The sequence below is a fragment of the Penicillium psychrosexuale genome (genome assembly GCF_028828465.1).
Source record: "Penicillium psychrosexuale strain IBT 29551 chromosome Unknown utg000002l, whole genome shotgun sequence".
In the NCBI taxonomy this organism is placed as follows: Eukaryota; Fungi; Ascomycota; class Eurotiomycetes; order Eurotiales; family Aspergillaceae; genus Penicillium; species Penicillium psychrosexuale.
In genome coordinates, this window is record NW_026643187.1 from 1,879,922 (window position 1) to 1,903,501 (window position 23,580).

At 49.3% G+C, this 23,580-nt stretch overlaps 8 protein-coding genes across 8 annotated transcripts; 5 read left to right on the forward strand and 3 right to left on the reverse strand.

The window, feature by feature from the left end:
- Positions 1-147: 147 nt before the first annotated feature.
- irs4 lies at positions 148-1,635 on the reverse strand (the record flags this gene model as incomplete). The annotated part of the gene is made up of 1 exon (XM_057182785.1): positions 148-1,635. The coding sequence occupies one exon, from the start codon at positions 1,633-1,635 to the stop codon at positions 148-150; it is 1,488 nt and encodes a 495-aa protein (XP_057044235.1).
- Positions 1,636-2,085: 450 nt separating this feature from the next.
- Positions 2,086-5,328, forward strand: N7518_001858 (uncharacterized protein; the record flags this gene model as incomplete). The annotated part of the gene is made up of 5 exons (XM_057182786.1): positions 2,086-2,312; positions 2,370-3,852; positions 3,913-4,170; positions 4,219-4,363; positions 4,412-5,328. 5 exons carry the CDS (start codon positions 2,086-2,088, stop codon positions 5,326-5,328), a joined length of 3,030 nt encoding a protein of 1,009 aa, XP_057044236.1.
- Positions 5,329-5,779: 451 nt separating this feature from the next.
- N7518_001859 (DNA ligase (ATP) DNL4) lies at positions 5,780-9,122 on the forward strand (the record flags this gene model as incomplete). Its single annotated transcript, XM_057182787.1, has 7 exons — positions 5,780-5,847; positions 5,902-8,000; positions 8,053-8,184; positions 8,234-8,366; positions 8,427-8,532; positions 8,599-9,043; positions 9,103-9,122. The coding sequence occupies 7 exons, from the start codon at positions 5,780-5,782 to the stop codon at positions 9,120-9,122; spliced, it is 3,003 nt and encodes a 1,000-aa protein (XP_057044237.1).
- A 3,400-nt stretch (positions 9,123-12,522) lies between these two features.
- N7518_001860 (uncharacterized protein) lies at positions 12,523-13,971 on the reverse strand (the record flags this gene model as incomplete). The annotated part of the gene is made up of 1 exon (XM_057182788.1): positions 12,523-13,971. One exon carries the CDS (start codon positions 13,969-13,971, stop codon positions 12,523-12,525), a length of 1,449 nt encoding a protein of 482 aa, XP_057044238.1.
- Positions 13,972-16,388: 2,417 nt separating this feature from the next.
- Positions 16,389-19,163, forward strand: N7518_001861 (putative C6 transcription factor (NirA); the record flags this gene model as incomplete). Its single annotated transcript, XM_057182789.1, has 5 exons — positions 16,389-16,469; positions 16,525-16,579; positions 16,635-17,598; positions 17,645-18,013; positions 18,065-19,163. The coding sequence occupies 5 exons, from the start codon at positions 16,389-16,391 to the stop codon at positions 19,161-19,163; spliced, it is 2,568 nt and encodes an 855-aa protein (XP_057044239.1).
- Positions 19,164-19,487: 324 nt separating this feature from the next.
- N7518_001862 (serine/threonine-protein phosphatase) lies at positions 19,488-20,874 on the reverse strand (the record flags this gene model as incomplete). Its single annotated transcript, XM_057182790.1, has 2 exons — positions 20,843-20,874; positions 19,488-20,772 (listed from the first exon to the last, which is right to left on the reverse strand). Exons 1-2 carry the CDS (start codon positions 20,857-20,859, stop codon positions 19,488-19,490), a joined length of 1,302 nt encoding a protein of 433 aa, XP_057044240.1. The 5' UTR covers positions 20,860-20,874.
- Positions 20,875-21,325: 451 nt separating this feature from the next.
- On the forward strand, positions 21,326-21,754 carry N7518_001863 (uncharacterized protein; the record flags this gene model as incomplete). The annotated part of the gene is made up of 1 exon (XM_057182791.1): positions 21,326-21,754. The coding sequence occupies one exon, from the start codon at positions 21,326-21,328 to the stop codon at positions 21,752-21,754; it is 429 nt and encodes a 142-aa protein (XP_057044241.1).
- A 346-nt stretch (positions 21,755-22,100) lies between these two features.
- alg3 (dolichyl-P-Man:Man(5)GlcNAc(2)-PP-dolichol alpha-1,3-mannosyltransferase) lies at positions 22,101-23,406 on the forward strand (the record flags this gene model as incomplete). The annotated part of the gene is made up of 3 exons (XM_057182792.1): positions 22,101-22,227; positions 22,286-22,809; positions 22,867-23,406. 3 exons carry the CDS (start codon positions 22,101-22,103, stop codon positions 23,404-23,406), a joined length of 1,191 nt encoding a protein of 396 aa, XP_057044242.1.
- Positions 23,407-23,580: the final 174 nt, after the last annotated feature.

The window sequence follows — 23,580 nt, forward strand, 5'->3', positions numbered from 1 at the left end:
AACGGGGTGGATCCTGAAGGTATCGCTAAGCCACTCACAATGCGCGCTACTACATACATGATTTGGAATATTTTTCATGCGAGGCATCGTCGATCGATGCTAATCGACTATCCACGGGGATGCGCATAATCCGATTCGTAATTAGACTTAAGTATGGGCCTTGCCTTTTCCAAGGGGGACCTTAAGGCCCACAACATGCCGCACACTATCCCAGACACTGTCCTGGACCTTCACAGGGATCTTGTGTCCCTTTAAGAATTGGTCGATCAACCACATTCCAACCACGAATTCTTCACGCAGCAAGAGTCCGTTATTTTGGTGATCGACCAGATCCCATACTTGCCCCAAGATTGCCTCTGACAGGCGGCTGCGGGACCAGATCTCCCGGACGACCAGATTGAGAACCATCTCCGAGGCATGAGGTGGCCATGACTCGCTTCCATCGGAATCGGGAGGGATGAGAAGCCCTTTATTAGACGCCCAAACACCTTCGTACCGCTTGCGTTCCCTCTCGGTGACCTCGGTTCGCCAGCGCTTACGGTCCCCCTCCCTGTGTTTGTGAGGGTGTTTGTGTAGGGGGTTTCTATGCTTGCGATGGTCGGCATCAGTGGGTTTCGGCATGCCGCGGAGTGTCATCGGCATGCTCTTCGGTGGACTTGGTGTCCTGGACAGATCAGTCTTGTGATGATGGTGTGTCAAATGTAGAATGGCTCGTGCCCCTCGTCGATGGGGAGGAAGCGGCGGGGGAGGATTGGGAGATGGGGATGCTCGTGATGATGCCAGGGATGAGGCGATAATTGCATTGGAGAGGGATTCCTCAGTCATTCCAAGAGAGTCATCTATTAGGCTGGAGCTACTCGTCGTACGTGAATGGTTTGACATAGACGCCTCGCTCGGTGTCGAAGGTCGCAGGGGTGTTGTGACGAATCCATGATTTCTGATAGACCCTCGTGGTGGAGGCACACGGGGCGGAAGCCTCGGTTTTAGCTCATCAGACGGCATAGAAGAATTCAGAGACTCTAGAGAAGGATGGGGACTCGGTCCTCGACTATCCTGATTATCCAGAGTTGACCTGGATTGTTGGGATGGAGAGCGCTTGTAGATAGGCAGATCTGAGTCGGACTTTAAGCCACTTTCGTGCAGCATGCGACCTAAGTAGATATCTCTGTCATGTATCGAGCGAAGAGAGGCTGGTAATGGTGGCACCCGGCTCGCACTTCGTGCTGCACTTGCGCCAGCTCCAAGTCTGGCGGTTGTCGACGGAACACTGGTGTCTCGCCCAGGGGACCTTGACGCAGCGAGTCGTGCCGCAATTTGGGAGGTCGAGGTCGAGGAGAGAGAGGCTGCTGAAGCTCGTCCCCTCAAACTTGACAATGTACTGACTGGAGGCGAAGGTGGCCTGGCCCATCTCCCGATTTTATCCTTTACGGAGCCCACTTCGGGGGCGTCGGATCCAGCTCTCTGGCGACCCAGAGTATGACGGTCACTTGCCATTGCGGCAGTGGCAACAGAGGATCTAGGGTTCACATTAGGTGAGTGATCCATAGAGTGTTGGAATGCAAGCATGGCGCCTTGTAATGCGTCATTCCGGGCCACGCCCAACCGCTGGTTCGCGGAAGCGGCCTCGCCATCCATGGAATCGATTCCCCACAGAATCCGGCAAGTAAGCGAGTTATGTTAAAGGGAATTATATCAAGATCAAGATAATCAATGATCAGGAGGGTCCTGCGATTTGTTTCTGACGTTTAAGGGGAAATATTGACGGGAAATGCACGTGCACGCGACCGTACACGTTTCTTCTACGCGACTATATATGTTGCATGTATAAAATCACATATCACGATTAAATCCTTTTCAGATACTGTATCTAGATGATTTCTCTATTTTATCACATTCCTAACATCACTATTATTACTCCGTATACTCTAGTGACTCCGCACTGTCAACCCCAGATTCTAATTAGCCGAGCCGCAATTCATTCATCCGTTCTCCGCTTTGCATCCTTCCCCTCCATCTGCAATGTGACTTACATATCAGCCTGGCTTGGGGAAATGTTATCTTCTTCTCTCAAGCCCAGTCGGAGCCATGTCGGGTAAAGACAACCCCGAGGATCCCCCTGTTGAGACATATGGAAGGTCCGAAGTTCGCCAAGATACAGATCAGAATGCAGACGAATTGGTCGCGGGCCACACCCGATGCTCAGTTTGTAGCAGTACCTTCCGACGACCGGAGCATCTGAAACGACATCTGCGGAGTCATACAAAGGAGAAACCGTTTGAGTGTGTCCAGTGCGGCCGGCACTTTTCAAGGACGTATGCGCTTGGGTTATAGTTATCCTTATGTCGAATCATACACTAATCAATCCCTAGTGACACCCTCCATCGACATGAACTGAGTCACCATGCACCAGGGACGGGAGGGAAAGACCGCAGCCACCGGATTACTGTCAAAACATTCCGAGCATGCTTTAGTTGCGCAACAGCCAGAGTAAGATGTAGCGGCGGGACGCCATGTGGACGGTGCGACACTCGCTCGCTCGGATGTCAATACCCCACGCAAAGGCGATCCAAAGCCAAAGACATGAGAGATTCAGGGCAAGGAGCCGATGCGCAAAATGACAACCTCAAACCCATGCACCAAGACTTGAATTCAGCTTCTAGTCAGAGCCAATTTTCTACACACCGGCAAAAGGAGCTGGCATCATCCAAAACTTCGTTCAATGTAACATCTACACCCGGCAGTGATCACAAAAAGCAAATATCACAAGATGCACACACCATTGCGAATGCCCCGAATCCTCGTTTCCTTCTCCCAAATGAGATACGACGGCCGTCTGAAATACTGCCACTGGGAGCTTACCAGACATATGACAACTCGAACTCCAATATTATCAAAGCATTCCCTGTTGATTCATCCAACAATCTAAGCTCTGAAATAAGTGATAACCAGCCGGGTATGGACCGAGTAGGTCACATTGAAATCGCAAATAATTCCGAGGTACCGCTAGAGTTTGATCCCACGTTCTTTGACCAGTCTACGCTTTCCACTATCAATTGGCTCCCTAGAGAGTTGCTTCCTGGTGATTCTAATGGCTACGCACAGTCTACCGGTGTTTCCTCGCGATACAACCAATCTCTCAGCCCAAGCGCCTACTTATCTCGGACAGAGTGGCAACCGCCAATTATCAGCGCTGAGCAGCTCAATCTTTTGCAACCAGAGCGAGATTCTCAGACACCCTCTGTCCATGTTTCTCTAAGGAACAACATGGAAACCTTGAATCAATATTCCCACGGTATTAGCGAGCCTTCTCCGCATACAGAATCTGTGAATTCTGCTAGGGGGTCAGCAGACTACTATGTTGATGGTGCACCATCGAGACGCCCTAAGTACGCGCCTTGGTCCAGCGAATTTGTAGAGCCGGTTGATATTGGCAGGCAGTTGTTGGTCGAAGATGGCGAGCACAGGTTCAACTTCCCTATAATTTCCGAACTGCGAACAGATCAAATATCGGAAGATATAACCCGGTGCACACGACGGATTGAAATCTCCACCTACGATGAGATTTATCGGTACTTTGTTCAACTATGTTGCAACGAAACTCCATTTTTTGAAGTGTTCGAATCGGAGAGGTTTCCCACCGCGGATGAATGCAACCAGTTCATCATCTTCTTCTTTGATACATTTCAGGCTGTTTATCCGATATTACATCTTTCTAAATTTGACCCTAATACAAGTCATTGGCTCTTGACCTTGTCAATAATAGCGCTCGGCTGCCATGTGTCCCACATTTCCGAGACGGAGCAGTGTACAACTGCTCTCCACGAGCTGATTCGGCGGGGTATATATCTTGAGGTGAGAAAGGTCCCCTTATCCCCATTCATTGCTTTCCAGCTAATTGTTCTACACTACCAGAAAGAAAAGAGTCCCCCTGGTCAGGCTTCTCTTGAGATATTACAGGCTATGTTGTTCAATTGCATTGGACTTCTTCATAGTAAGAGCGAGAGAGAAAAGGCCTCGGCATTGAGCACCTTTGGTGACTTGGTGATACTCATGAGAACTTCCCGGTTATTGACACCGATGCGGATTAAATTTAATGAGGCATCCCAGGATGCAGCTTGGGCTTCTTGGATTCAAGATGAAGTCAGAAGACGCACCGGCTATTGTATATGGGTGAGCTTTGTCGATGAATGGAGCCTTTACTTTTACTAACGATGATAGCTTGTGGATTGTACTCTTGCATATTACTTTGATGATAGACCTCTCCTCTCCCTAGACGACGGACAAGCTGCATTGCCTGCACATGAGAAGCTATGGCAAGCATCCTCCGCAGCGACATGGAAACCCCTGTGGGCGCAGTCATGTGGTAACTCTTATTCAGACCCCAAAACCGACCAATCGCTAACTTCTATAGCCAATGAATCCTTATACGACGCAGTCCATATCCTCTATATCGAGAAGAGAGTAGTGCCAGGTATAGGAGAATTCAGTCATATTCTACTCATCCACGCTCTCTACCAGCGAATGTGGGAAGTGGGAGACTACTTCCGCCGTCCACTATCCTTCTGGAGCCCGACAGCGAAGAAGCAATCTTGCGAGACCGCCATTCCCAGCGGTTCGGTATGGCTCCCAGGAATCCCCTCATACTCGAAATGGCGCAATAGCGCATGCGACTGCCTCGACATCCTTCATTGGACCGCCAACAGCACCGTAGCCAAAGCCGGAGGCCTCGAGCACCCAACCATCCTCCACCTCCACGTCGCCCGGCTATTCCTACTCTCTCCGTTCCGCGAAATGCGCTCCCTCGCAACCTCCCTGGTAACGGAAAAGCAGCACTGGCGCAAACGACACCAGTCCCTCGAGTGGCAATACATCTGGCGCTGGATGAAACACGACCAATACAAAGCCCGGCTATCAATTATCCACGCCGGCCTCACGCTCTGGCACATTTGTCGCTACTCGACGAACGCTTTCCACGAGCCTGTCGTGGCTTTCATAGCCGTGCTGACGCTGTGGGCATACGGATCCTGTCACCCACATACATCCCATGAGTCCAGTCCACGCGCAGAGCTGCTCCGCGAATCTGGCTTTATTCAGCTTGACCGGCCTTGCGATGATGAGCTTGTGCAGATTTTCGTGCGTGAGGGTCATGATATGACAGTGAATGTCACTGGTGTTGGTGATATATGTGGGGCTGAGGGTCCGGAAAAGGTTCTACGGGTTGGGTGTGAGATTCTTTCGGGCTTAACGGCGTGGAGTGTTTCGAAGAAGTTCATGGCTATCTTAACACGGCTTGCGGATTTGAGCTCTTATCATTCTTCTTGGGAATAACATCGCCAGCATGATGCTGAGCATATCTGATTTAGAGCGGGATGAACGATGAATTTACCAAATACATAAACACCTTCAAATACACTAGTTTTTGTATTGGTCTCTTCGTATGTTTTATATATAAATTGGAGATCGGGGTGCCATGAGCTACTTATATATTCCGATGATGGTTCAGCAAAAATAGTGACGTTACCGCCAGACACCAATCAGTTACGCGATTCGTAATGGGCATCATGAAGTTGAACGAATCTTGAATGGTAGGATAAATGTGGGTATAAATTTGGCGAAGGCAATTGAGAATGGGCTGTGATCATCAGAGTGATAACTTCTTTTTCCGTATAGTTCGAGTGGGGCCATTTTTATCTTATCGGCAGTGCAGCCTAAAAACATCTGGGGTAGCGCAACCTTCCGACTTTCAACTTCCAACCTCCGTCTCTTAATTTGCCTAAATATGGATTCCGACGAGATCTTAGAGCAGGATCTCCACAAGCCAGAGAAAGAAGAAGATTTGGACGAAAAGTGAGCCCATAACTAACTCACGGTTCTGGGTAGATCACTGATAGCTGTTGGCAGATACCCCAACAGACCTCACAACCGGGCCCCGACATTGCCGTTCCACGATCTGTACCTCAGCCTATTCAATCCACTGAGTGAACTCAAAAAGAAGCCTTCGGGGCCTCCTCAAGCTCGCCGGAAAGTTGGTCCCCATGGTAAAGGTGCTACGAGTCTCAACCCGTTCGAGCGCCGGCGCGATGTGATTGAGCGCTTCATTTCGCGGTGGCGCAAAGAGGTTGGCGACGATATTTACCCCGCATTTCGACTGATTCTTCCCGACAAAGACCGCGATCGACCTATGTACGGGATCAAGGAGAAGGCTATCGGGAAGATGCTCGTCAAGATCATGAAGATCAACAAAGAATCAGAAGATGGATACAATCTTATGAATTGGAAGCTTCCCGGTCAGGGTGCTACAACACGTATGGCGGGTGACTTTGCTGGAAGATGCTTTGACGTTCTCTCGAAGCGGCCTATGCGGACCGAGCCGGGCGACATGACGATCGACGAGGTCAATGAGAAGCTAGATAAGCTATCTGCTGCCTCAAAGGAGGATGAACAACTGCCCATATTGGCCGAATTCTACCGGCGGATGAACCCAGAAGAGCTTCTGTGGCTCATCCGCATTATACTTCGGCAGATGAAGGTCGGTGCCACCGAGCGAACACTCTTTGATGTTTGGCATCCCGATGCCGAGAGTCTGTACAGCATCTCTAGCAGCCTACGACGTGTGTGCTGGGAGCTGCATGATCCCAATATCCGGCTTGAGGGAGAGGAGCGCGGTGTCGCGTTGATGCAATGCTTCCAGCCGCAACTGGCCCAATTCCAGATGCATTCATTTGAGAAGATTATTGCTCGTATGAAACCAACCGAAGATGACAAGGTGTTTTGGATTGAGGAGAAAATGGATGGTGAGCGTATACAACTCCATATGGCGCCTGACGATTCAATCAAAGGCGGTCGGAGATTTGGCTTCTGGTCACGCAAGGCGAAAGAATATACCTACCTATATGGAAATGGCATTTATGACGATAACGGTGCTCTCACAAGGCATCTAAAAGATGCTTTTGTGGATGGAGTACAGAGCATTATTCTCGATGGCGAAATGATCACCTGGGACCCTGAACAGGACGCCATAGTTCCATTTGGCACGCTCAAAACCGCGGCGCTGGCGGAACAACGCAATCCTTTCTCAAATGGTCCGCGGCCCTTGTTCCGCATTTTCGATATCTTATATCTCAACGGACGCGATCTAACAAAGTATACTCTTCGTGATCGTCGCAATGCCCTGGAGAAAGTTATCCGACCTGTCCATCGCCGATTTGAAATTCACCCTTACGAGGAAGCTACTAGCACTGCAGAGGTTGAAGCGGCTCTGCGGAAGGTCGTCGCTGAGGCATCAGAAGGTCTTGTGTTGAAGAACCCGCGCTCTCCATATCGACTGAACGAACGCCACGATGACTGGATGAAAGTCAAACCAGACTATATGACAGAATTTGGAGAGTCCCTAGACGTTGTTGTGATTGGCGGATACTATGGCTCGGGTCGTCGAGGAGGTGCGCTGTCTAGTTTTCTCTGTGGACTACGAGTCGACGACAGCACACAAGCAGCAGAGAAATTCTGGTCCTTTTGTAAGGTGGGTGGCGGGTTTACTGCAGCCGACTACCAGGAGGTGCGTCATCATACGGATGGCAAGTGGAAGGCGTGGGATGCGAAAAAGCCACCGACCACCTTTATCGAACTGGCGGGTGGAGATGCCCAGCATGAGCGTCCAGATATGTGGATCAAACCATCCGACTCAATTGTTTTGTGTGTGAAAGCTGCATCTGTCGCAATTAGTGACCAATTCCGCATGGGATTGACATTGCGCTTTCCTCGCTTCAAGAAATTGCGCAAGGACAAGGACTGGAAAACCTCGCTCTCGGTTCAAGAGTTCCTTGACCTGAAGTCGAATGCGGAGCAGGAACACCGGGAGAAAGAGTTCTCTGTTGATAACTCTCGAAAGAAACGAGTGAAGAGGGCCACTAAAAAACCACTCACGGTTGCTGGGAACGATGATAATGACGATGTCCAGTATCTTGGGCCTTCTGGAAATATCTTCGATGAGCTTAACTTCTGTATGTGTGCTCCCTTCCTATCGTACATTATACTAATATAATGGCCTTCTAGTCATAATGACCGAGTCGAGCGTCCCAGAAAAGAAAACAAAACTTCAACTGGAACAACTCGTGAAGGCCAATGGTGGCAAGATCTATCAAACCAAGACGGCTGCGGTAGACACGCTCTGTGTTGCCGAGCGGAGTGAGCTTCATTGTACATATAAAACAGGTCTAAGCTAATGTCTCGGCAGGAACGGTCAAAGTAGCTTCATTACAAAAGAGTGGAGAGCAGGATATCATTCGACCATCTTGGCTTATCGACTGCGTCAAGCAAAATGAAATAGATGCAGGCCTGCCGGATCTTCTTCTCCCATTCGAGCCAAGGTACGTTTTGAGCCAAAGGAGGTACACATACACGGGGCTGATAATTATCGATTTTTATAGACACATGTTTTTCATGACGGAGGATAAAGAGGAAGAAGTCACAGCGAATGTCGACAAATTCATGGACAGCTATGCCCGCGATACAACTGTCGACGAGCTCAAGGATGTATGACACCCTCAGAAAAAATAGTGAGCAACCATGACTTTAGCTGACTAGTGTTCAATCTTGCAGGTCTTCAAGCAAATGGAACAAAACCAAGAGCAGCCCGATCATGCCCCAGACCCAGCAACCGTTCAGAGAATCGAGGCTCGCATCCAGGAAAAAGTAAACGCCGGCTACACGGTTCCCTGTGGATGGCTCTTCCGAGGCTTAAAGTTTCACTTCTACTCGAACGGGGATGAGCAGGACGAATCAGCCCCCGGAGAACTGAGAAAGGAGCAACAGCGCCTCCACTTCGCTCACAACACAGCCCGGTTCGCAGGTGCTGAGAATGCCAGCTCGTTAAAGAGCTCAGGTACCACACACGTGATAGTCGACCCGGGGACTTTGTCTTCGGCGGACATATCCTCTCTCCGGAAGTCTCTGGCCGAAAAGCCGGGCGCGAAAATGCCGCATCTTGTTCGTGTGGACTGGGTGGAAGAATGCTGGAAAAATGGCACCTTGTTGGATGAGGAGAGTAAGTTGTAACCCTCTTCATGTTTATGGCTTTTGGGGCGTTCTAATAATTTCTGGCAGGATTCCCGGTTCCGCGATGAATTGTGAGAGCTGAGTTCGAATCGCGTGATGAATATGTACTTCTTACATTTTCTGATTTGCTCTTTTGGGGGACAGTGGTCGTATCCAAGTAGTCCTGGAGAACCTTAAGTGCACCTGGTTTATGTTCAGCGTAAAAATTTGGACAGCAGCTGAGTCTGGAGGAAAAAGACCAGTCCAAAGATCTACTTCTCAATAGAATTATCTACAATAAGATCTGCTAGCTTCAACGCCTCCATATCTTGATAAACTCCTTCCTGTTCCTTTGTAGCCAGGTGGCGAGCAGTTTACCGTTTCACTCTAACCTAATTAAGCGTTTCATTAACGATATATATAGTATTGCTAACTGTAAGGGCGAAATTACTGAGGATAGCGCCTAATAATAGATACACAACTGCGACCGCTACTTCACAGAGCTAGCTTAGCTTATAGGCCGTATAGCTCTAGATGAAGCGAAGATTCTCCATACGTCCAGGCGGCTCACAGCAAATACACAAAAACGTCTGGAGCAATACGAACGAGTTCACACACTGGCCGGAACTACCTGTTTCGAATCATGGCAGGCGTTCAAAGACTGGGTAGAACAGGAATTCACCGAATACCTAGGGTCAGCGAACGTCTACAATATACCAACTGGCGCCGACCGTCTGCTGCAGAGTCGCTGCGTACTCTTGGATCGACGTTTTGCCTTGGGTGAGTTCCTTCCAGTTGGTAGACGTTCGCTGACCCTAGGTATTCGGTGAATTCCTGTTCTACCCAGTCTTTGAACGCCTGCCATGATTCGAAACAGGTAGTTCCGGCCAGTGTGTGAACTCGTTCGTATTGGTAGCATGTTGAAGTTTTCTTCCCTTTTTGTCGTTGTCGAACACAACATTTTATTTCCCTTTTCCTTCTTTGTTGTCACGTACGACACCGACCAGTCCCGGTCTGGTCCGCATTGACCATTCCGTCCCTTTGATGTACCTTGTCGTTCCCTTTCAGACCCGTTTGTGGGAACTTGACACCTTTTTCCTTTTTGGTTTCTTCCATTTGTGTGCAGTTTCCACCTTGGTGGGCCTGTCATGTGATCATGTGCGAGCATGTGCCTCGTCATATGACAATTACGTGCCCGTGCGGTCCCGTACGGACCATTCTGCACACTTGGGTACTCCCAACTCCTGTACTAGATCGTACTTGTCGTTGGCTCACCCAACCTAATAGAAACCATGCTCCGTATCACACTAGTTCAATATAAGTAACGGTGCTATCGATTTATCTTGAGCTGCTTCCTTGAGTGCCGGCGGATTCTTGCCTAGCCCTGTATTCATTCAATCTCCCAAGAACACTGGCCCCATTCCATAATTCATCATCTCCGTCATTCCTCTTCGGCATTCCTACTTGCTCTAATGCAAATGATGCTGCAACAGACCCATAACAAGCCGCCTGTATTATATCACCTCCCGTTTGGAGGTACCCAATAGAGTAGCCTCCTAGAAATGCGTTTCCGGCTCCAGTCGGATCAACCACTTTAGCAGGCTGCTCTTCTCTAGTCCCCGCTATGTGAAACGGAGGTAGCCATTTGGAGAGGTTGGCCGATCGAATAAAGCAGCCATTTTCACCAGCTCGGATAATCACCGCACCCTTTCCTTCCGGGCCCACACCGCTGGCTACGACTTTGAAAGCCAGCCTTTCAATCGCAGTGCTATCAGGTGTAGCCGGGGTATCCTTAAACAATGCAGCTAGCTCTAAGTGGTTTGGACTAAACACGTCGACTAGGGCTACAACCGCTAGACAGTCTTGGAGGTTCTCCGGCTTGCATGAAAGGGGAGCCGGTTCCCAGATAATCAGAGGACGATGTTGTATACCCGCCTGCTTTCGAAGAGCGAGTAGGTTTAGAACGCGCGTTCTCATATCTTGGGGAGTAGCAAGATAGTGATAGATTTTCGAAGTTAGCAAGGCTGTGCCCGGCAACTTGCTTTCTTGAATTGTAAGAGTCGGGGTGGTGTACTTGAAATTCTTCGCTAGAAGATGACTCGAAGTTAGCTCATGTTTATATGTTATGTTTGCTGATTTAGTACGCATGAATATAGAATTTAGAATCATCGGCAAGTGAATATAAACGGGAATAGCAAGGGCGACGGAAGAAGGGTAAATGGAAAGGCTTTTCGCACGTCCGAATGTGGTATCTTGATACTCCAGTAAGCCTCGAGTCGAGGGCTGGTCTGATTCTTTTGTTATCACCAAATTTGTATCCCAGCTATGCAAGAGTTCTGCAATAGGGTCCGGAAAGTCATTTCCAATATGGATCGGCCAAGCCAAGGAGCGGCTCAATGGAGAAGGCAGGAACAACCGAGCACCTAGAGTCGCTAGAAAAAAGATACGCCGATCAGAAATCCGGTTGTTTAAATCGAGACATTACAGGCAAAACCAACCGTAAGCTCCGGACCCACCCAGTACATTGATTAAAGGTTTCCGGTTGGCGAAGCGAATTTCGTCAAGCACCACCAAGCCAAAGCTTACGAAGGAAATATCCTTGTTATCCATGGGGAAGATGAGCCCCCAAACTTCTCAAGACAAAACTGAGTTGAAGTCTTTCTGGGGTTGAGTCATATATTTCCACTTGAATGATCTGTAAACATTGAAGTGAGACAAATATGTGTAGTTAGAGGAAAGCCAGTCAGTAAGCTCACATGATTCAACACGTGAGCCACGACTAAGGTAAACAAGGAAAGGTTGGAGGCGAACGTGATCTCAATGCTCTAATTCTGATGCTAGCTTGGAAATAGAAGACAATGACCCTGTTCCCACTTATAAGAGGAGATCATAGGTTTTTTAGAACCAATGATTGTTATCAGGCTACGTGGATGATCTCATGTCGAATGCAAGATGAGATCACACAGTGTGTTACAAGTGGATCTAAGACATCTATTAGGTACACAAGAGTCTACGTAAGTATAGCCACTCAAATCCCCTCTCCAGTATTCTAGAATTATTCTTAGGAGCAGCATTTTGATGTAAAGGACGAACAAGAACCAACACAAGCATCGACGGAGACTTTCCCATAGTATGTTGTGTGCTTTACAATTACCAGGCAAGAAGCTCAATTTGTTTCAAGATTTGATTTGAGTTGAATAGATATCTTAGGTAGTGATCGAAATATCGATCCGAAAAAAAGTAAGAAAAAGCAGCCATAGAAAACGCATAGCGCTGTCAAGGTAGAAATGGGGGTATGTAACAAAAGAGAGAAAATATCTGCGCCGAGCAGGATACCGTCCTAGTCCAACGCCGCGCTTGAGGATAACCGAAAATAAGAGGAAAAGAAAACAAGAGATTTATGTACTGAAGTGAAGTGTGACCAAAAAGGGAGAAGTGTCGTGCCATATCTTGCGCTCCGCGCTAAGACAGTCTACCCAACCCTTGATTTCAATGGGCTGAGACGCCCACCCATCGGGTCGGAACGGCGTTGTTGTCATCTCCGTCTTCATATTGTCCCGACAAGTGGGAATTTGTCTTGCGCGCTGGCAGCCAGATGCGAGCACGGGCAGGGATATCGTCGCGGAGTTTTCCGCTGCGGCGCATGTTCATTTCGAGAACCACCACGCGCAAGAAATCGCTGTTCTCACGAATTTCGCGCTGACGCGACATGGGTGGATTTTCTGGGTCGAAAGCGACAAATTTCTGATCCTTGCTCGCGATGTGGAAATGGCTCCGCCGGTTCCCGCGGCCGCCGGCTCGGCGATATGTCTGCATTTGGATCGAGACGGGGCACGTTTTGGAGGTCTGTAGCTTGTCGAGGGGATGATCATGATAGACATACATCTCGGCCGGTGACATCGGAGTCGGATTCATCGGAGATGGATTCAGGTAGCGGCGTAGTGCTGGAGAAGGGGTTTCTTGCATCGGCAAAGGGCGGCGATCATCGGTCATCTCTGGGGTGATGGTAAAAAGAGACCGGGTAAGGAAATCCTCTGTTTGGACGGAAGGGGTGGCAAATGTCGAGACCGACTGCGCAGCGGATTTGATGGCCCGTAGAGATGCTGTGAGGTTTGACTTGAAACTAGATCCGAGGCGCCCAAATGACGCAGATCGCCTTGCGGGTACAGCGTCGGGTGTGGCAGGCCCATTGTCGTTTTTGATTTCGATGTATTCAAGTTCATCGATATCAATTTCGTTTATAAGGAGAGGATGGTCTAAGTCACACTCCTCGCAATTCGAATACCGAGGCTGTCGTCTCTCAGGTGGACTTCTATGGTTGGAAGGGGTGGGCGGCGAGAGAAGACTGGATGGCGATGCTAGGCCATGGTCTAATGAGGGTATCGAATCGCTTGAGGTTGATCTCACTGACGGTGGTGATTCATGTTCCGAATCGTGGCAAGGCAGGAGTTTATCCGGTGGGCTGAGCAGGATGTCAAGAGGGGAGTAGGCGGCCCCATCCAGGAAACTCTCTTCTTTCGACTCAATATCTTCCTGCAGCATGCGACTGAAGTCTTCTACATGATTTCCACGAGGGAGTTTCCGAGGTCTGCGGGCAATCCAGTTTCGTCGCGGAACAGGGATAGCCGTTGCATCTAACATTAAAGTAAATGACGTAGGGATGGGGCGATCATTGGACGAGCTGGAAGAGGACCGATGAGAGGATTCCGATGTTTTCGATAAGGCTCGGGAACGAATCTCTCGACGTGGAGGCAGAGTCCGCGAGCCACGCTTTGGAGGAATTACCACTGGGATGGTGTTGATCGATCTGCGGGATTCGGTGTTCGGGGTAGAGAGAAGGCTAGAACAATCCGGCGGCGTTGATGGGTTCATTCCGTGAGACTGAAAGGGTTTCTGCGGCGGCGCCGAGCTGAATAGGAATGCTCTCGGGACCATCATATTGACTGTTGTTCATCACACGACCACGGTTGCTATAGAGCCTCGGCCTTAACCAGATGAAGCGCTCTGGTCGAGTTTCTGCGCGAGATACATGGATGAAGGGGAAAAGCGCAGGAAGTGAGAAGCCCCCAGGGAGTCAGACAAGAGAGGACCAGCAGCCAATCCGAAGGTGTATGTGTTGGCCCAAAGACATGCAAGGGAAGTGGATAGGGCCGTGAGACAAGGGTATGCAGGCACACACACGCGAGCCGATAAGGTAATAGAGACTAGCGATCGAGATGGGAGAGTCGGGAGGATGAATATGAGACAGGAGGGTATGAAATGAGCAGAAGGAGGAGAATGGAAAGAAGTAGAGAAGAGATGAGGTTTAAGATAGAGAGAGAGAGATAATGGGAGAAAGTGTGGGCTGTCCACGAGTGATCTCAGATAGATAAGCCGTATTGGGCAGGTAACCGCATGTAAAGATCACGGGAGGTGCAGGACGTAATTTATTTTACCGTGTGATTGATTGGTTTGTGCGGGGAACAATGCCGGCAGCCGGCTTGCGTCCGATTGTAACGGTATTTCACTCGATTTTCAATACAATTCTTATTACTCATGGAACATTCCGCCGGTGGAGTCCGGAAGGAAATGACTTTTTATAGTTAGTCATCTCGATATTTTCATTTTATGCCTTTATATTCGATATTATGACATGTACAACATAGTATCTGCCTAAATATGGACTCTACAACGCATGATTAGCCCAATGGAGTCAGACATGCATATATAGCATATAAGATGTATATAGATGTATGAAAACGAATCACATCCATCAACCTTTCAGATCGTTGAATAGAGATGTGGGCCCTTTAAGGTTGCTTTTAGTGCGATGCGGGCAGATGCACACGGTTCTCTCCAGGTTCAAGGACTAAAAGAGAAGATTTATTCTACCTAGGTATATTGACTATGTAATGTTTGCTTCTAACATTCGATAACTAGTTAATTAGGAAAGCAACTTGGGAATGATAAATACACATATGTAATTGGGGTCACTTGGATAGATCGGCAGGAGCTCCGAGACTCACTCCGTGTCTCCCATATTTAAGGGGAAAAACACTAAAATGGAGCGGGTGGCTGCAGTCCGAAAACGTAAACTCGAAGAGATCCCGACGTGGCTAGTGGAGCGCCATAAGCGAAAACAATTGCGGTGAACCCCCTTTTTTCTTCCTATATTGGTGGCTTATAAATGTGGCTGTTATTGTAATTTGATTTACCGCACTTTTAATTGTGTATCATTGCTTCCGGAGCAATCCGTACGGACATATGCAAATAAGCCTTGAAAAGCAAAAGAAAAGGGGACTACCTAGGTACACTGTTACCTACATTCGTATTTGACCTGTTCGAAGGATTCTTATAGATGGGAAATACACACACATCAAAAATGTCGATAATGCGCACAATGCCCAAAAACGGAAAATTCGAGACGTGGCTAACTAGTGGAGCGCGGTTAGGGTAATTGCGGTGAACCCTTATATAACATACGATGTAACTACAATATATAGAGTGGTTTTTCCCGTCTTTTGGTGAGATTAGGCAGTCATGCATAGTATTATAACATGGTTGGCTTTATCTATTATTCAGTCTGTTTTGCTGGCAATTGTATGTAACCTCGTCTACTCCGTTTTTGTATGTAACCAACCCACCAAGGGTTGAATCCTTCAGGGAAAACCCGGAACAGGTATCCGGAACATGTATCGGGGATAATATCATAAGACTCACCTGGCAAGTGAAGCAATTTTCCCTTTTCTTAACAATTATATCGATATAATCATATAGAATGAGCCTATAATAGACAAAACTACCTACAATCATATGTACGTGTTGTAAATAGAGCCGCCACGTGAATACATTAGTCAGCCACTTATCGAAATGGACATCCCACACTGCACAGCCATCCAGAGGCCGGCGATAACCACACCCTGCGTCGTCGCTCCCAAGGTGCTTGCATCCAATCATTTCAAGAGCATCGTCAATTTCTAATCTCACCAAAATTCTGCACTGAGCTTGTCCCCGTCTCCACTGCGGGTCATTGCAATCGTGGGGTACATGATTCATTCTACAAGTGCCAGGCCTGTGTAAATCTTCAAGCGTAGCTGGTGCGTCTATATTTTCTTGTTGTAAGGCGCAATGTCCGAACTGAGCGCCTGGCTAAACGGACTTCATCGCCATGGATGTCCGATAGACTAACATGTCGGCATAGCCACCGTGTGCACCCTCGATGTTCTACTAATGAGCTTTGTCCTCTAAAACATGGACATCCCATGTCGAGGTTTGGACCAGTCACCGGCAAACACGACACTAGGCATGCGAACAGGCCCCGCGGAGAAACCACCATACTCATTTCTTGAACCGCACCCATCAAACTATCTGAAATCATGAGTGCCGAACGTGCCCAACCGTCTAAAAGACGATGCGTCAGCACAGCCTGTGTCGCGTGCCGCAAAAGGAAGTCAAAGGTTGGGCTTTCGAATTCTGATATCGAGGTGTCACATTACTAATATCTGCACGTAGTGTGATGGAAACCTGCCCAGCTGTGCAGCTTGCTCCTCGGTATATCATACACCGTGTATGTATCTCGTTTACCGAGAGCAATACGGGCATTGCTGACTATGTATTCATAGGTGTATATGATCCCAACTCGGATCACCGCCGCAAAGGTGTCTACAAGAAAGACACCGATACATTGCGCACCCGAAACACCACCTTACAGACATTGATACAGGCAATATTAAACTACGACGAAGCGGATGCTTTCGAATTAGTACGTCAGATTCGCTCTTGCGATGATCTCGAAGATGTAGCGGCTTCGGTGATCGCCCAGGAGAAAGGGCTTATGTCTGCGGACCAAGCAGCAAAGGAGTCAGCCAGCAATGAGAATGCGGCCGAGATAGATCAATTCGAGTCCGAGCTCGCTGGTAAGATGAGTGAGCTCATGCTCGACGGTTCTCGCAAATTTATTGGAGGTACCTCGAACCTCATCTTCTTGCCGCCAGGCTCCGAGCTGCACGAGTCTGCTTCGATCCAGAACAATTTTGCCCTCGATGGCAATAATCAAACACACGCCGTGAGTCGCTGGACAGAAGTCACAGACGACTCCTCCCTAATCAGTCATCTAATGACCATGTACTTTACATGGCACTATCCGTTTTTCACCATCCTAGCTAAGAATATGTTCTATCGGGATTACATTCGCGGTGTTTCCAGTTCATATTGCTCTGCATTACTCGTCAACGCTATGCTAGCTCTGGGCTGCCATTTCAGCTCATGGCAAGGTGCTTTTGATGATCCTCAGAATCTTGCAACGGCGGGAAATCATTTCTTCAAGGAGGCCAAGCGACTCGTATTGGAAAATGACGAACATGAGAATGCGAAGCTTTGCACGGTCCAGGCATTCGCACTTCTGTCTGTCCGAGAGGCAGGATGTGGCCGTGAAGGAAAAGGCTGGGTCTATAGTGGTCTCAGTTTCCGCATGGCTTTTGACCTAGGGTTAAATCTCGATTCCGCAAATCTTGGGGCGCACAGTCTCACCGACGAAGAGATTGATGCTCGGCGGATCACCTTTTGGGGTTGCTATCTCATTGACAAGTCAGTCTCCATTCCCTTGGTTGTATGCATCTCTAACACTCTACAGATGCTGGTCAAATTACCTCGGTCGTCAACCCCAGTTGACCTCGACTAACTCTAATGTACCCAAGGCTGATGTGTTGCCACAAGAGGAAATAGAGTTATGGTCGCCATACACTGATGCTGGAGTTGGTCACGAGCACACGCAACCGTCACGAACCAGGGCTGTCGCGCTGCAGATATCCAAACTATGTGAGATCAGCAGCGATGTACTTGTGCTCTTCTACCATCCAACCGAACTCGAAAATCCTCAGTCCAAACAGTCGGAACTGAAGAAACTGAGCGGTGTTCACACCCGGCTTGAGGCGTGGAAAAATAACCTGCCCAGGGAACTGGTGGCAAAAGACGGACAGCTACCACAAGTGCTCGTCATGCAGTAAGTTGACACCTACGCACAAGGCGTTGCCTCAGCTAACTCTTGGCTCAGTATGCTGTATCAGCTTCAGATAATCCATTTATATCGGCCATTCCTAAAGTATACCAAGGCTAATACTCCACTTCCTTCCCATGTCTCACCTCGCAAGATATGCACCCAGGCCGCCGCGACTGTTTCTAAGCTGCTGCGTATGTACAAACGAGGATATGGACTGAAACAGATCTGCAACATCGCCGTCTATATTGCCCACACTGCATGCACCGTCCATCTTCTCAATCTCCCAGACAAAAATGCCCAGAGAGACGTGATACACGGCCTCAAGAACCTCGAAGAAATGGCAGTGGGTTGGCTCTGCGCTCGACGTACCCTCCGCATCCTCGACATATCCGCAAATAAATGGCAAGTAGAGCTACCACCCGAAGCAATCTCCATCTTCGAACGAACACATCACAAATGGGGCTCCTGGGGCTCCTGGGACCAGGCTACTTCCCCCTCAACATCCGACGACTATCCCATCCCAACCATGCCACACCCCCCTACAAGCCCGAGTCGATTCTCACCATCTGGGCTTCCATTCCCACATTCCCACACCGAACCCATCGGCATGGGTGAGACACCAATGGGCCCTCAATACGGACCCCTCGCCACCGTTCCGATATCGTTCCCCTCCATGCAAGGGATGAATCCACCTCAAGCCCAACGACCCGAGTTTGCCCCTCCCGAACCAACATATCTCCGGCCCCAAGTAGCCTACCAATTCAACCCCCTCCCAGGATCCGTTCCTCCCTCTTCTCCTCATCCGGACAACTGGTACGATGGCTCTGGGGCTCATATGTCACCCCAAAACGCAACGCCGACATCGGTTGCATCGCCCGTGTCTGGGTATGACGGCACGGAAAACCTGGTCGAAGAGAGCCATGACTGGTGGTCGAGAAATGCTAACGCGTATAACATCGGCATGGATGGTTGGAGTAGTACTTGGAATACTGCTTCTCAAAACCAGCCTTCTGTCATTCAATACCAGGACGGGAATCTCATGTCTGTTGCTCGGCCTTCTAGTTCTGGCGACGAGCATTCTCAAGCCCCGGTGGGAATGTCGACAGTTGGGTCGCCCGATGACACGACTGGGTATGGGAGTAGGTGGGAATAATGCATGGACTTGGTGATTTTTGACTTATGGGAACATATCTCGTGCGATTTTTGATACCACTTGAGGGGCTTCTTATATTTTCGCGGCGTTGATGGACATGCCATCTACAAATTTCTGTCCCGAAATCTTACGATCAATTTACAGACAAAGACATTCACAAGTGCAGTTATCAAAAGATTTGTCATAGATGATCATTAGTTCTCAAAAACCAGCACAAAGGTGTAAAATGCTACTTCCCGAGTGCTACTTGAAAGAGAAAGATATAAAAGAAAAAAAAAGGTGCATGGGATGGTATCACTAGGCATGGTTGTTAGTACAATGATATCAGTCAAGACAACAGAAAAGAAAAGAAGAGCTTACCAAGAAATAATCAGCGACAGGCTTCTTCGCGGGCATGCCCCGCGTATCCTGCGCTGCAGCCTCAAAGACACGGTATCTCCTTCCTGGGCTGACGACTCTATTATCTGCAACGATGCCGTTGCTCCGACCATATTCACCGTTACTGCGAGCGACAGTGCCACCGCCGCTGGTGTCTTCACCCAGCTCAAGGATAGCGGCAACATTGCCGCAGCGGTAGCAGTAGTTCGGAGCAGACCAAACAGTGACGATGCCACCATCAAACATCTCTTTATATCCCTCCATCACAAGCTGGTGTGCACGCGCGACAAGAGACAAGCCGTTGAGATGGTTGAACTGTTTGACGATATCGCCGCCGAAGAGGAACCCAGCCCCGCGCGGGCTCAACCCCCAGCCTTCAATCTCATCCGGGTCTGACCAGAGCAGATCGCACATAGCACCTTCATGTGGCACCTCTTGTTTGCGGTCGATCAGTCGGATTTTATCGACAGAGTCAATGAGCGGTGATAATCCACCGTGTACACAGAGCACCGCACCAGTCCGGCTAGTCACGGCGCTGCCGTTGCCATCACCGCTCGCGCCTGTGCCCGGTGCACCCGATCGTGAGGGTGCGGCAGCCTGGCCTGGGGCGGCGGATATGTCTCGTGGCGGGGAGATATTTCTGGAGTCTGAGGATGCTTCGGAAGAGGAACGCTGTCGCGGTCGGTATGTATTCATCGTGACCACGCCTTTGGAATCCAATACTTCTATTTCCAGCTCGTCTTCGTTTGATGATGCTGAGGTGGGTACTAGCTCTGAGCTTGCGCCTAGCACGATCGCGCCCAGGGCCAGGTAGTCGAATACTTCGCAGCAATACCGCCATACATTGGCGCTGCCGTATTTTCGAATGCATTCGTCGTAAAAACCGTATACTGTTGTGATTTGGCGTGATTCGTGGTTGCCACGGATTAGGGTGATGCGATCGGGGTATCGAACTTTCAAGCAAAGGAGGAGAAGGAAGGATTCAAGGGAGTAGAAGCCACGGTCGACGAAATCGCCCATGAAAAGGTAGTTGGTGTCAGGAACATCGCCGCCGACGCGGAATAGTTCCATCAAATCGTGAAATTGGCCGTGGATATCGCCGCAAATGGTCACGGGAGCGTCAACGGACACGACATTGCCTTCTTCGATCAAGAGCTCACGCGCCTTGTAGCAAAGTTCGCGCACTTGGCTTTCGGGGATCAGGCGACAGGCCCGCAGCTGCTCGATCGCCCTATGAGAAACAAAACATTAGCTTGACGGTGAACGATGGGGGCTACAGATTTGAGGGGTTGATGCCATACCGGTCTAGGTTACTCATCTTGTCGAAAGAGGGTGGAGGGGGAAGGAAAGAGGGACTGTTATCGAAGTCAAGAAACCCCCTTAAATAGAAATCAGATGGCTCAGTTCTCCGAAAAATACAGTCTCATCTTCGCGAAGCTCTGATGCGCGACGCAGAAACTTGGTGGAAGCGGAATATCCAATCACGCGGGAGCCAGATAAGATTAGATGCACCCGAAGCCCTTCGCTCTCGTCTTCTCTCCGCACTCTTTCCTTTGTGACCCTTTACATCTGCTATCGGAGGTTTAAAAGTTTGTCAACTTGAATAATTCTCACTTAACATTCAATTGACCTCCTTTTGCCTGCTATTCCTTCTCTTCTTGTCCGACTATACCAGCCTGCCCACTCCGAGCCCTCCGATGGCTTGAAAAATTACAGAAACAGTCGGCCACGCCTACCTCGTCTCAATTGAACATCAATACTCGTTCTCTCTCAGTTCACACACAATGCCACCACATCTACATCCTCGGTCGCGATCAACCACCGGCCTATTCGCCGGCACCCTCCTCGCATCTCTCCTAGTCGTGGGCATGCCGCACGTCTTCCCTTGCCCGGCCCCACGACGTACCTTTGCCGATTCGGAGATGACCATGACAGCCGATGGACAACAAGTACCACGCATCCGACGCAGACGACGGAAGGATGGTGAAGTGGGCCCAGATGGCATCCAGCTGGGTCAGCCTATGCCAGATGTTGTCGATGAGGAGGTCTCGACATTCCTTCAGATGAAGGCGGAAGCAGAGAAACTCTCACACATCAATCGAGAATGTCCTGTCCCCAAACCCAAGGGTGTTATTGGGGAATTGCTGGGCTTCCGCGATATCCATGCGAATGCCCACCACCAGTCAACCGCCCTGTCCGAAGGAGACCAATAGTGCGTGCACATCGACGCCCTCCTTCGATCTTTTTGCACTTTGTTTTCTCGGCTTTTTTAATGATACCATGGAATTTGACAATAAGGGTTTGGTGGACCGGTGAATGTTTGGAAAAAACACCCTGCGAGCTAGACCTACAACATGTATTCTCTATGTATAGTGAGATGTATAAAAGAAATACCAATTATATTAAGACTAGAAATAGTTGAAATTCAGACAATTGCCTTACCCACAAGGTGTTACCCCCACCTTAAATGCAGTTAGTTGCAGACATTTATTTAGTACGGCGGAGCCAGCTCCAGCCACCTTGAATATTTTTCCCGTCAACCATCGACCGTATCTCGCCATGGCATCGACAGACAAAAACTTCGTCTACGACGTGCTCACTAATCAGCGTCACACAAGATGGATTGCAGCTCTACTCATTCTAGGCGACGCGTTACTCTGCACTCTCGTCATATGGAAAATCGCTTGTAAGATCGCGTCCATCGGGTACCGAACCAGATCTAGCTAACCGAGCAACAACCCCAGACACTGAGATTGACTGGTCGACATATATGCAGCAAGTCTCTCTATATATCTCCGGTGAACACGACTACACCCTGATCAAAGGCTCAACCGGTCCGCTCGTCTACCCCGCCGCCCACGTATACATCTACACCCTCCTCTATCACATCACCAATCAAGGCCGTGATATTCTCCTCGGACAGGTGCTCTTCGGCGTGCTCTACCTGGCTACACTGGCTGTGGTAGTTGCCTGCTACAGACAAACGGGGGCACCTCCCTACCTTTTCCCGCTCCTTGTTCTGTCCAAACGGCTACATAGCATATTCGTCCTGCGTATGTTTAATGATGCGGCCGCGACTTTCGCTATGTGGCTCGCTATCTACCTGTGTCTGAGACGCAGTTGGACGGCGGGGATTGCAGTGTGGTCTTTTGGAGTTGCAATTAAAATGACACTTGTGCTGCTTGCACCTGCCATTGCGGTCGTCACCCTTCTCAGTTTGGGATTGGTGCGGAGTCTTTCGCTTGGAGCTATGGCTATTCTTATCCAGGTGGGTTCTTATCAAGTCAATGCGTTCTGGAGAGTGAGCTAACGAAAGAAACTACAGCTCCTGCTTGCGCTTCCCTTCCTCCAGACGAACAGTACAGGCTACTTTTCTCGAGCATTTGAGCTATCCCGCCAATTTGTGTTCGAATGGACAGTGAACTGGCGGTTTGTGGGAGAAGAGACATTCCTCTCAACGGAGTTCTCTGTGGGCTTGCTAGTGCTGCATTTATCCTTGTTGGCTATCTTCTTCAAAAACTGGGTAAAGCCTTCAGGGTCGGACATGGTTCCCTTCCTCGAGGAAACTCTCCAGGGACGCCAAAAGACAGTTACACTCCCAAAATCCTTCACTATGACCGTGATGTTGAGCTCACTGGCCATCGGAATGCTATGTGCCAGGTCCTTGCATTACCAGTTTTTCGCGTATCTCGCGTGGGCTACCCCATTTCTTCTCTGGCGCGCAGGTCTCCACCCAATTCTTATGTACGCCTTATGGGCGCTGCAAGAGTGGGCTTGGAACGTTTTCCCCAGCACAAACACAAGCTCGACGGTTGTGGTGTTGTCACTCGCGGTCCAGGTCTTTGGCGTGTTTTTCAATGGATAGAGCGAGGTAGTTAAGAAGATTGAGAAGGGGAGCAGCCGCGGCGAGGCGATTGTCCAAAAATGAGAGATATCCTGGCCCCAATCCATACTGAGGTGTGCATATTTCGAGAATCATTGTTGATAGCACTGAATCCTGTGTACCGTAGCAGCCATTGAACAAACGCTTGATGCCTTT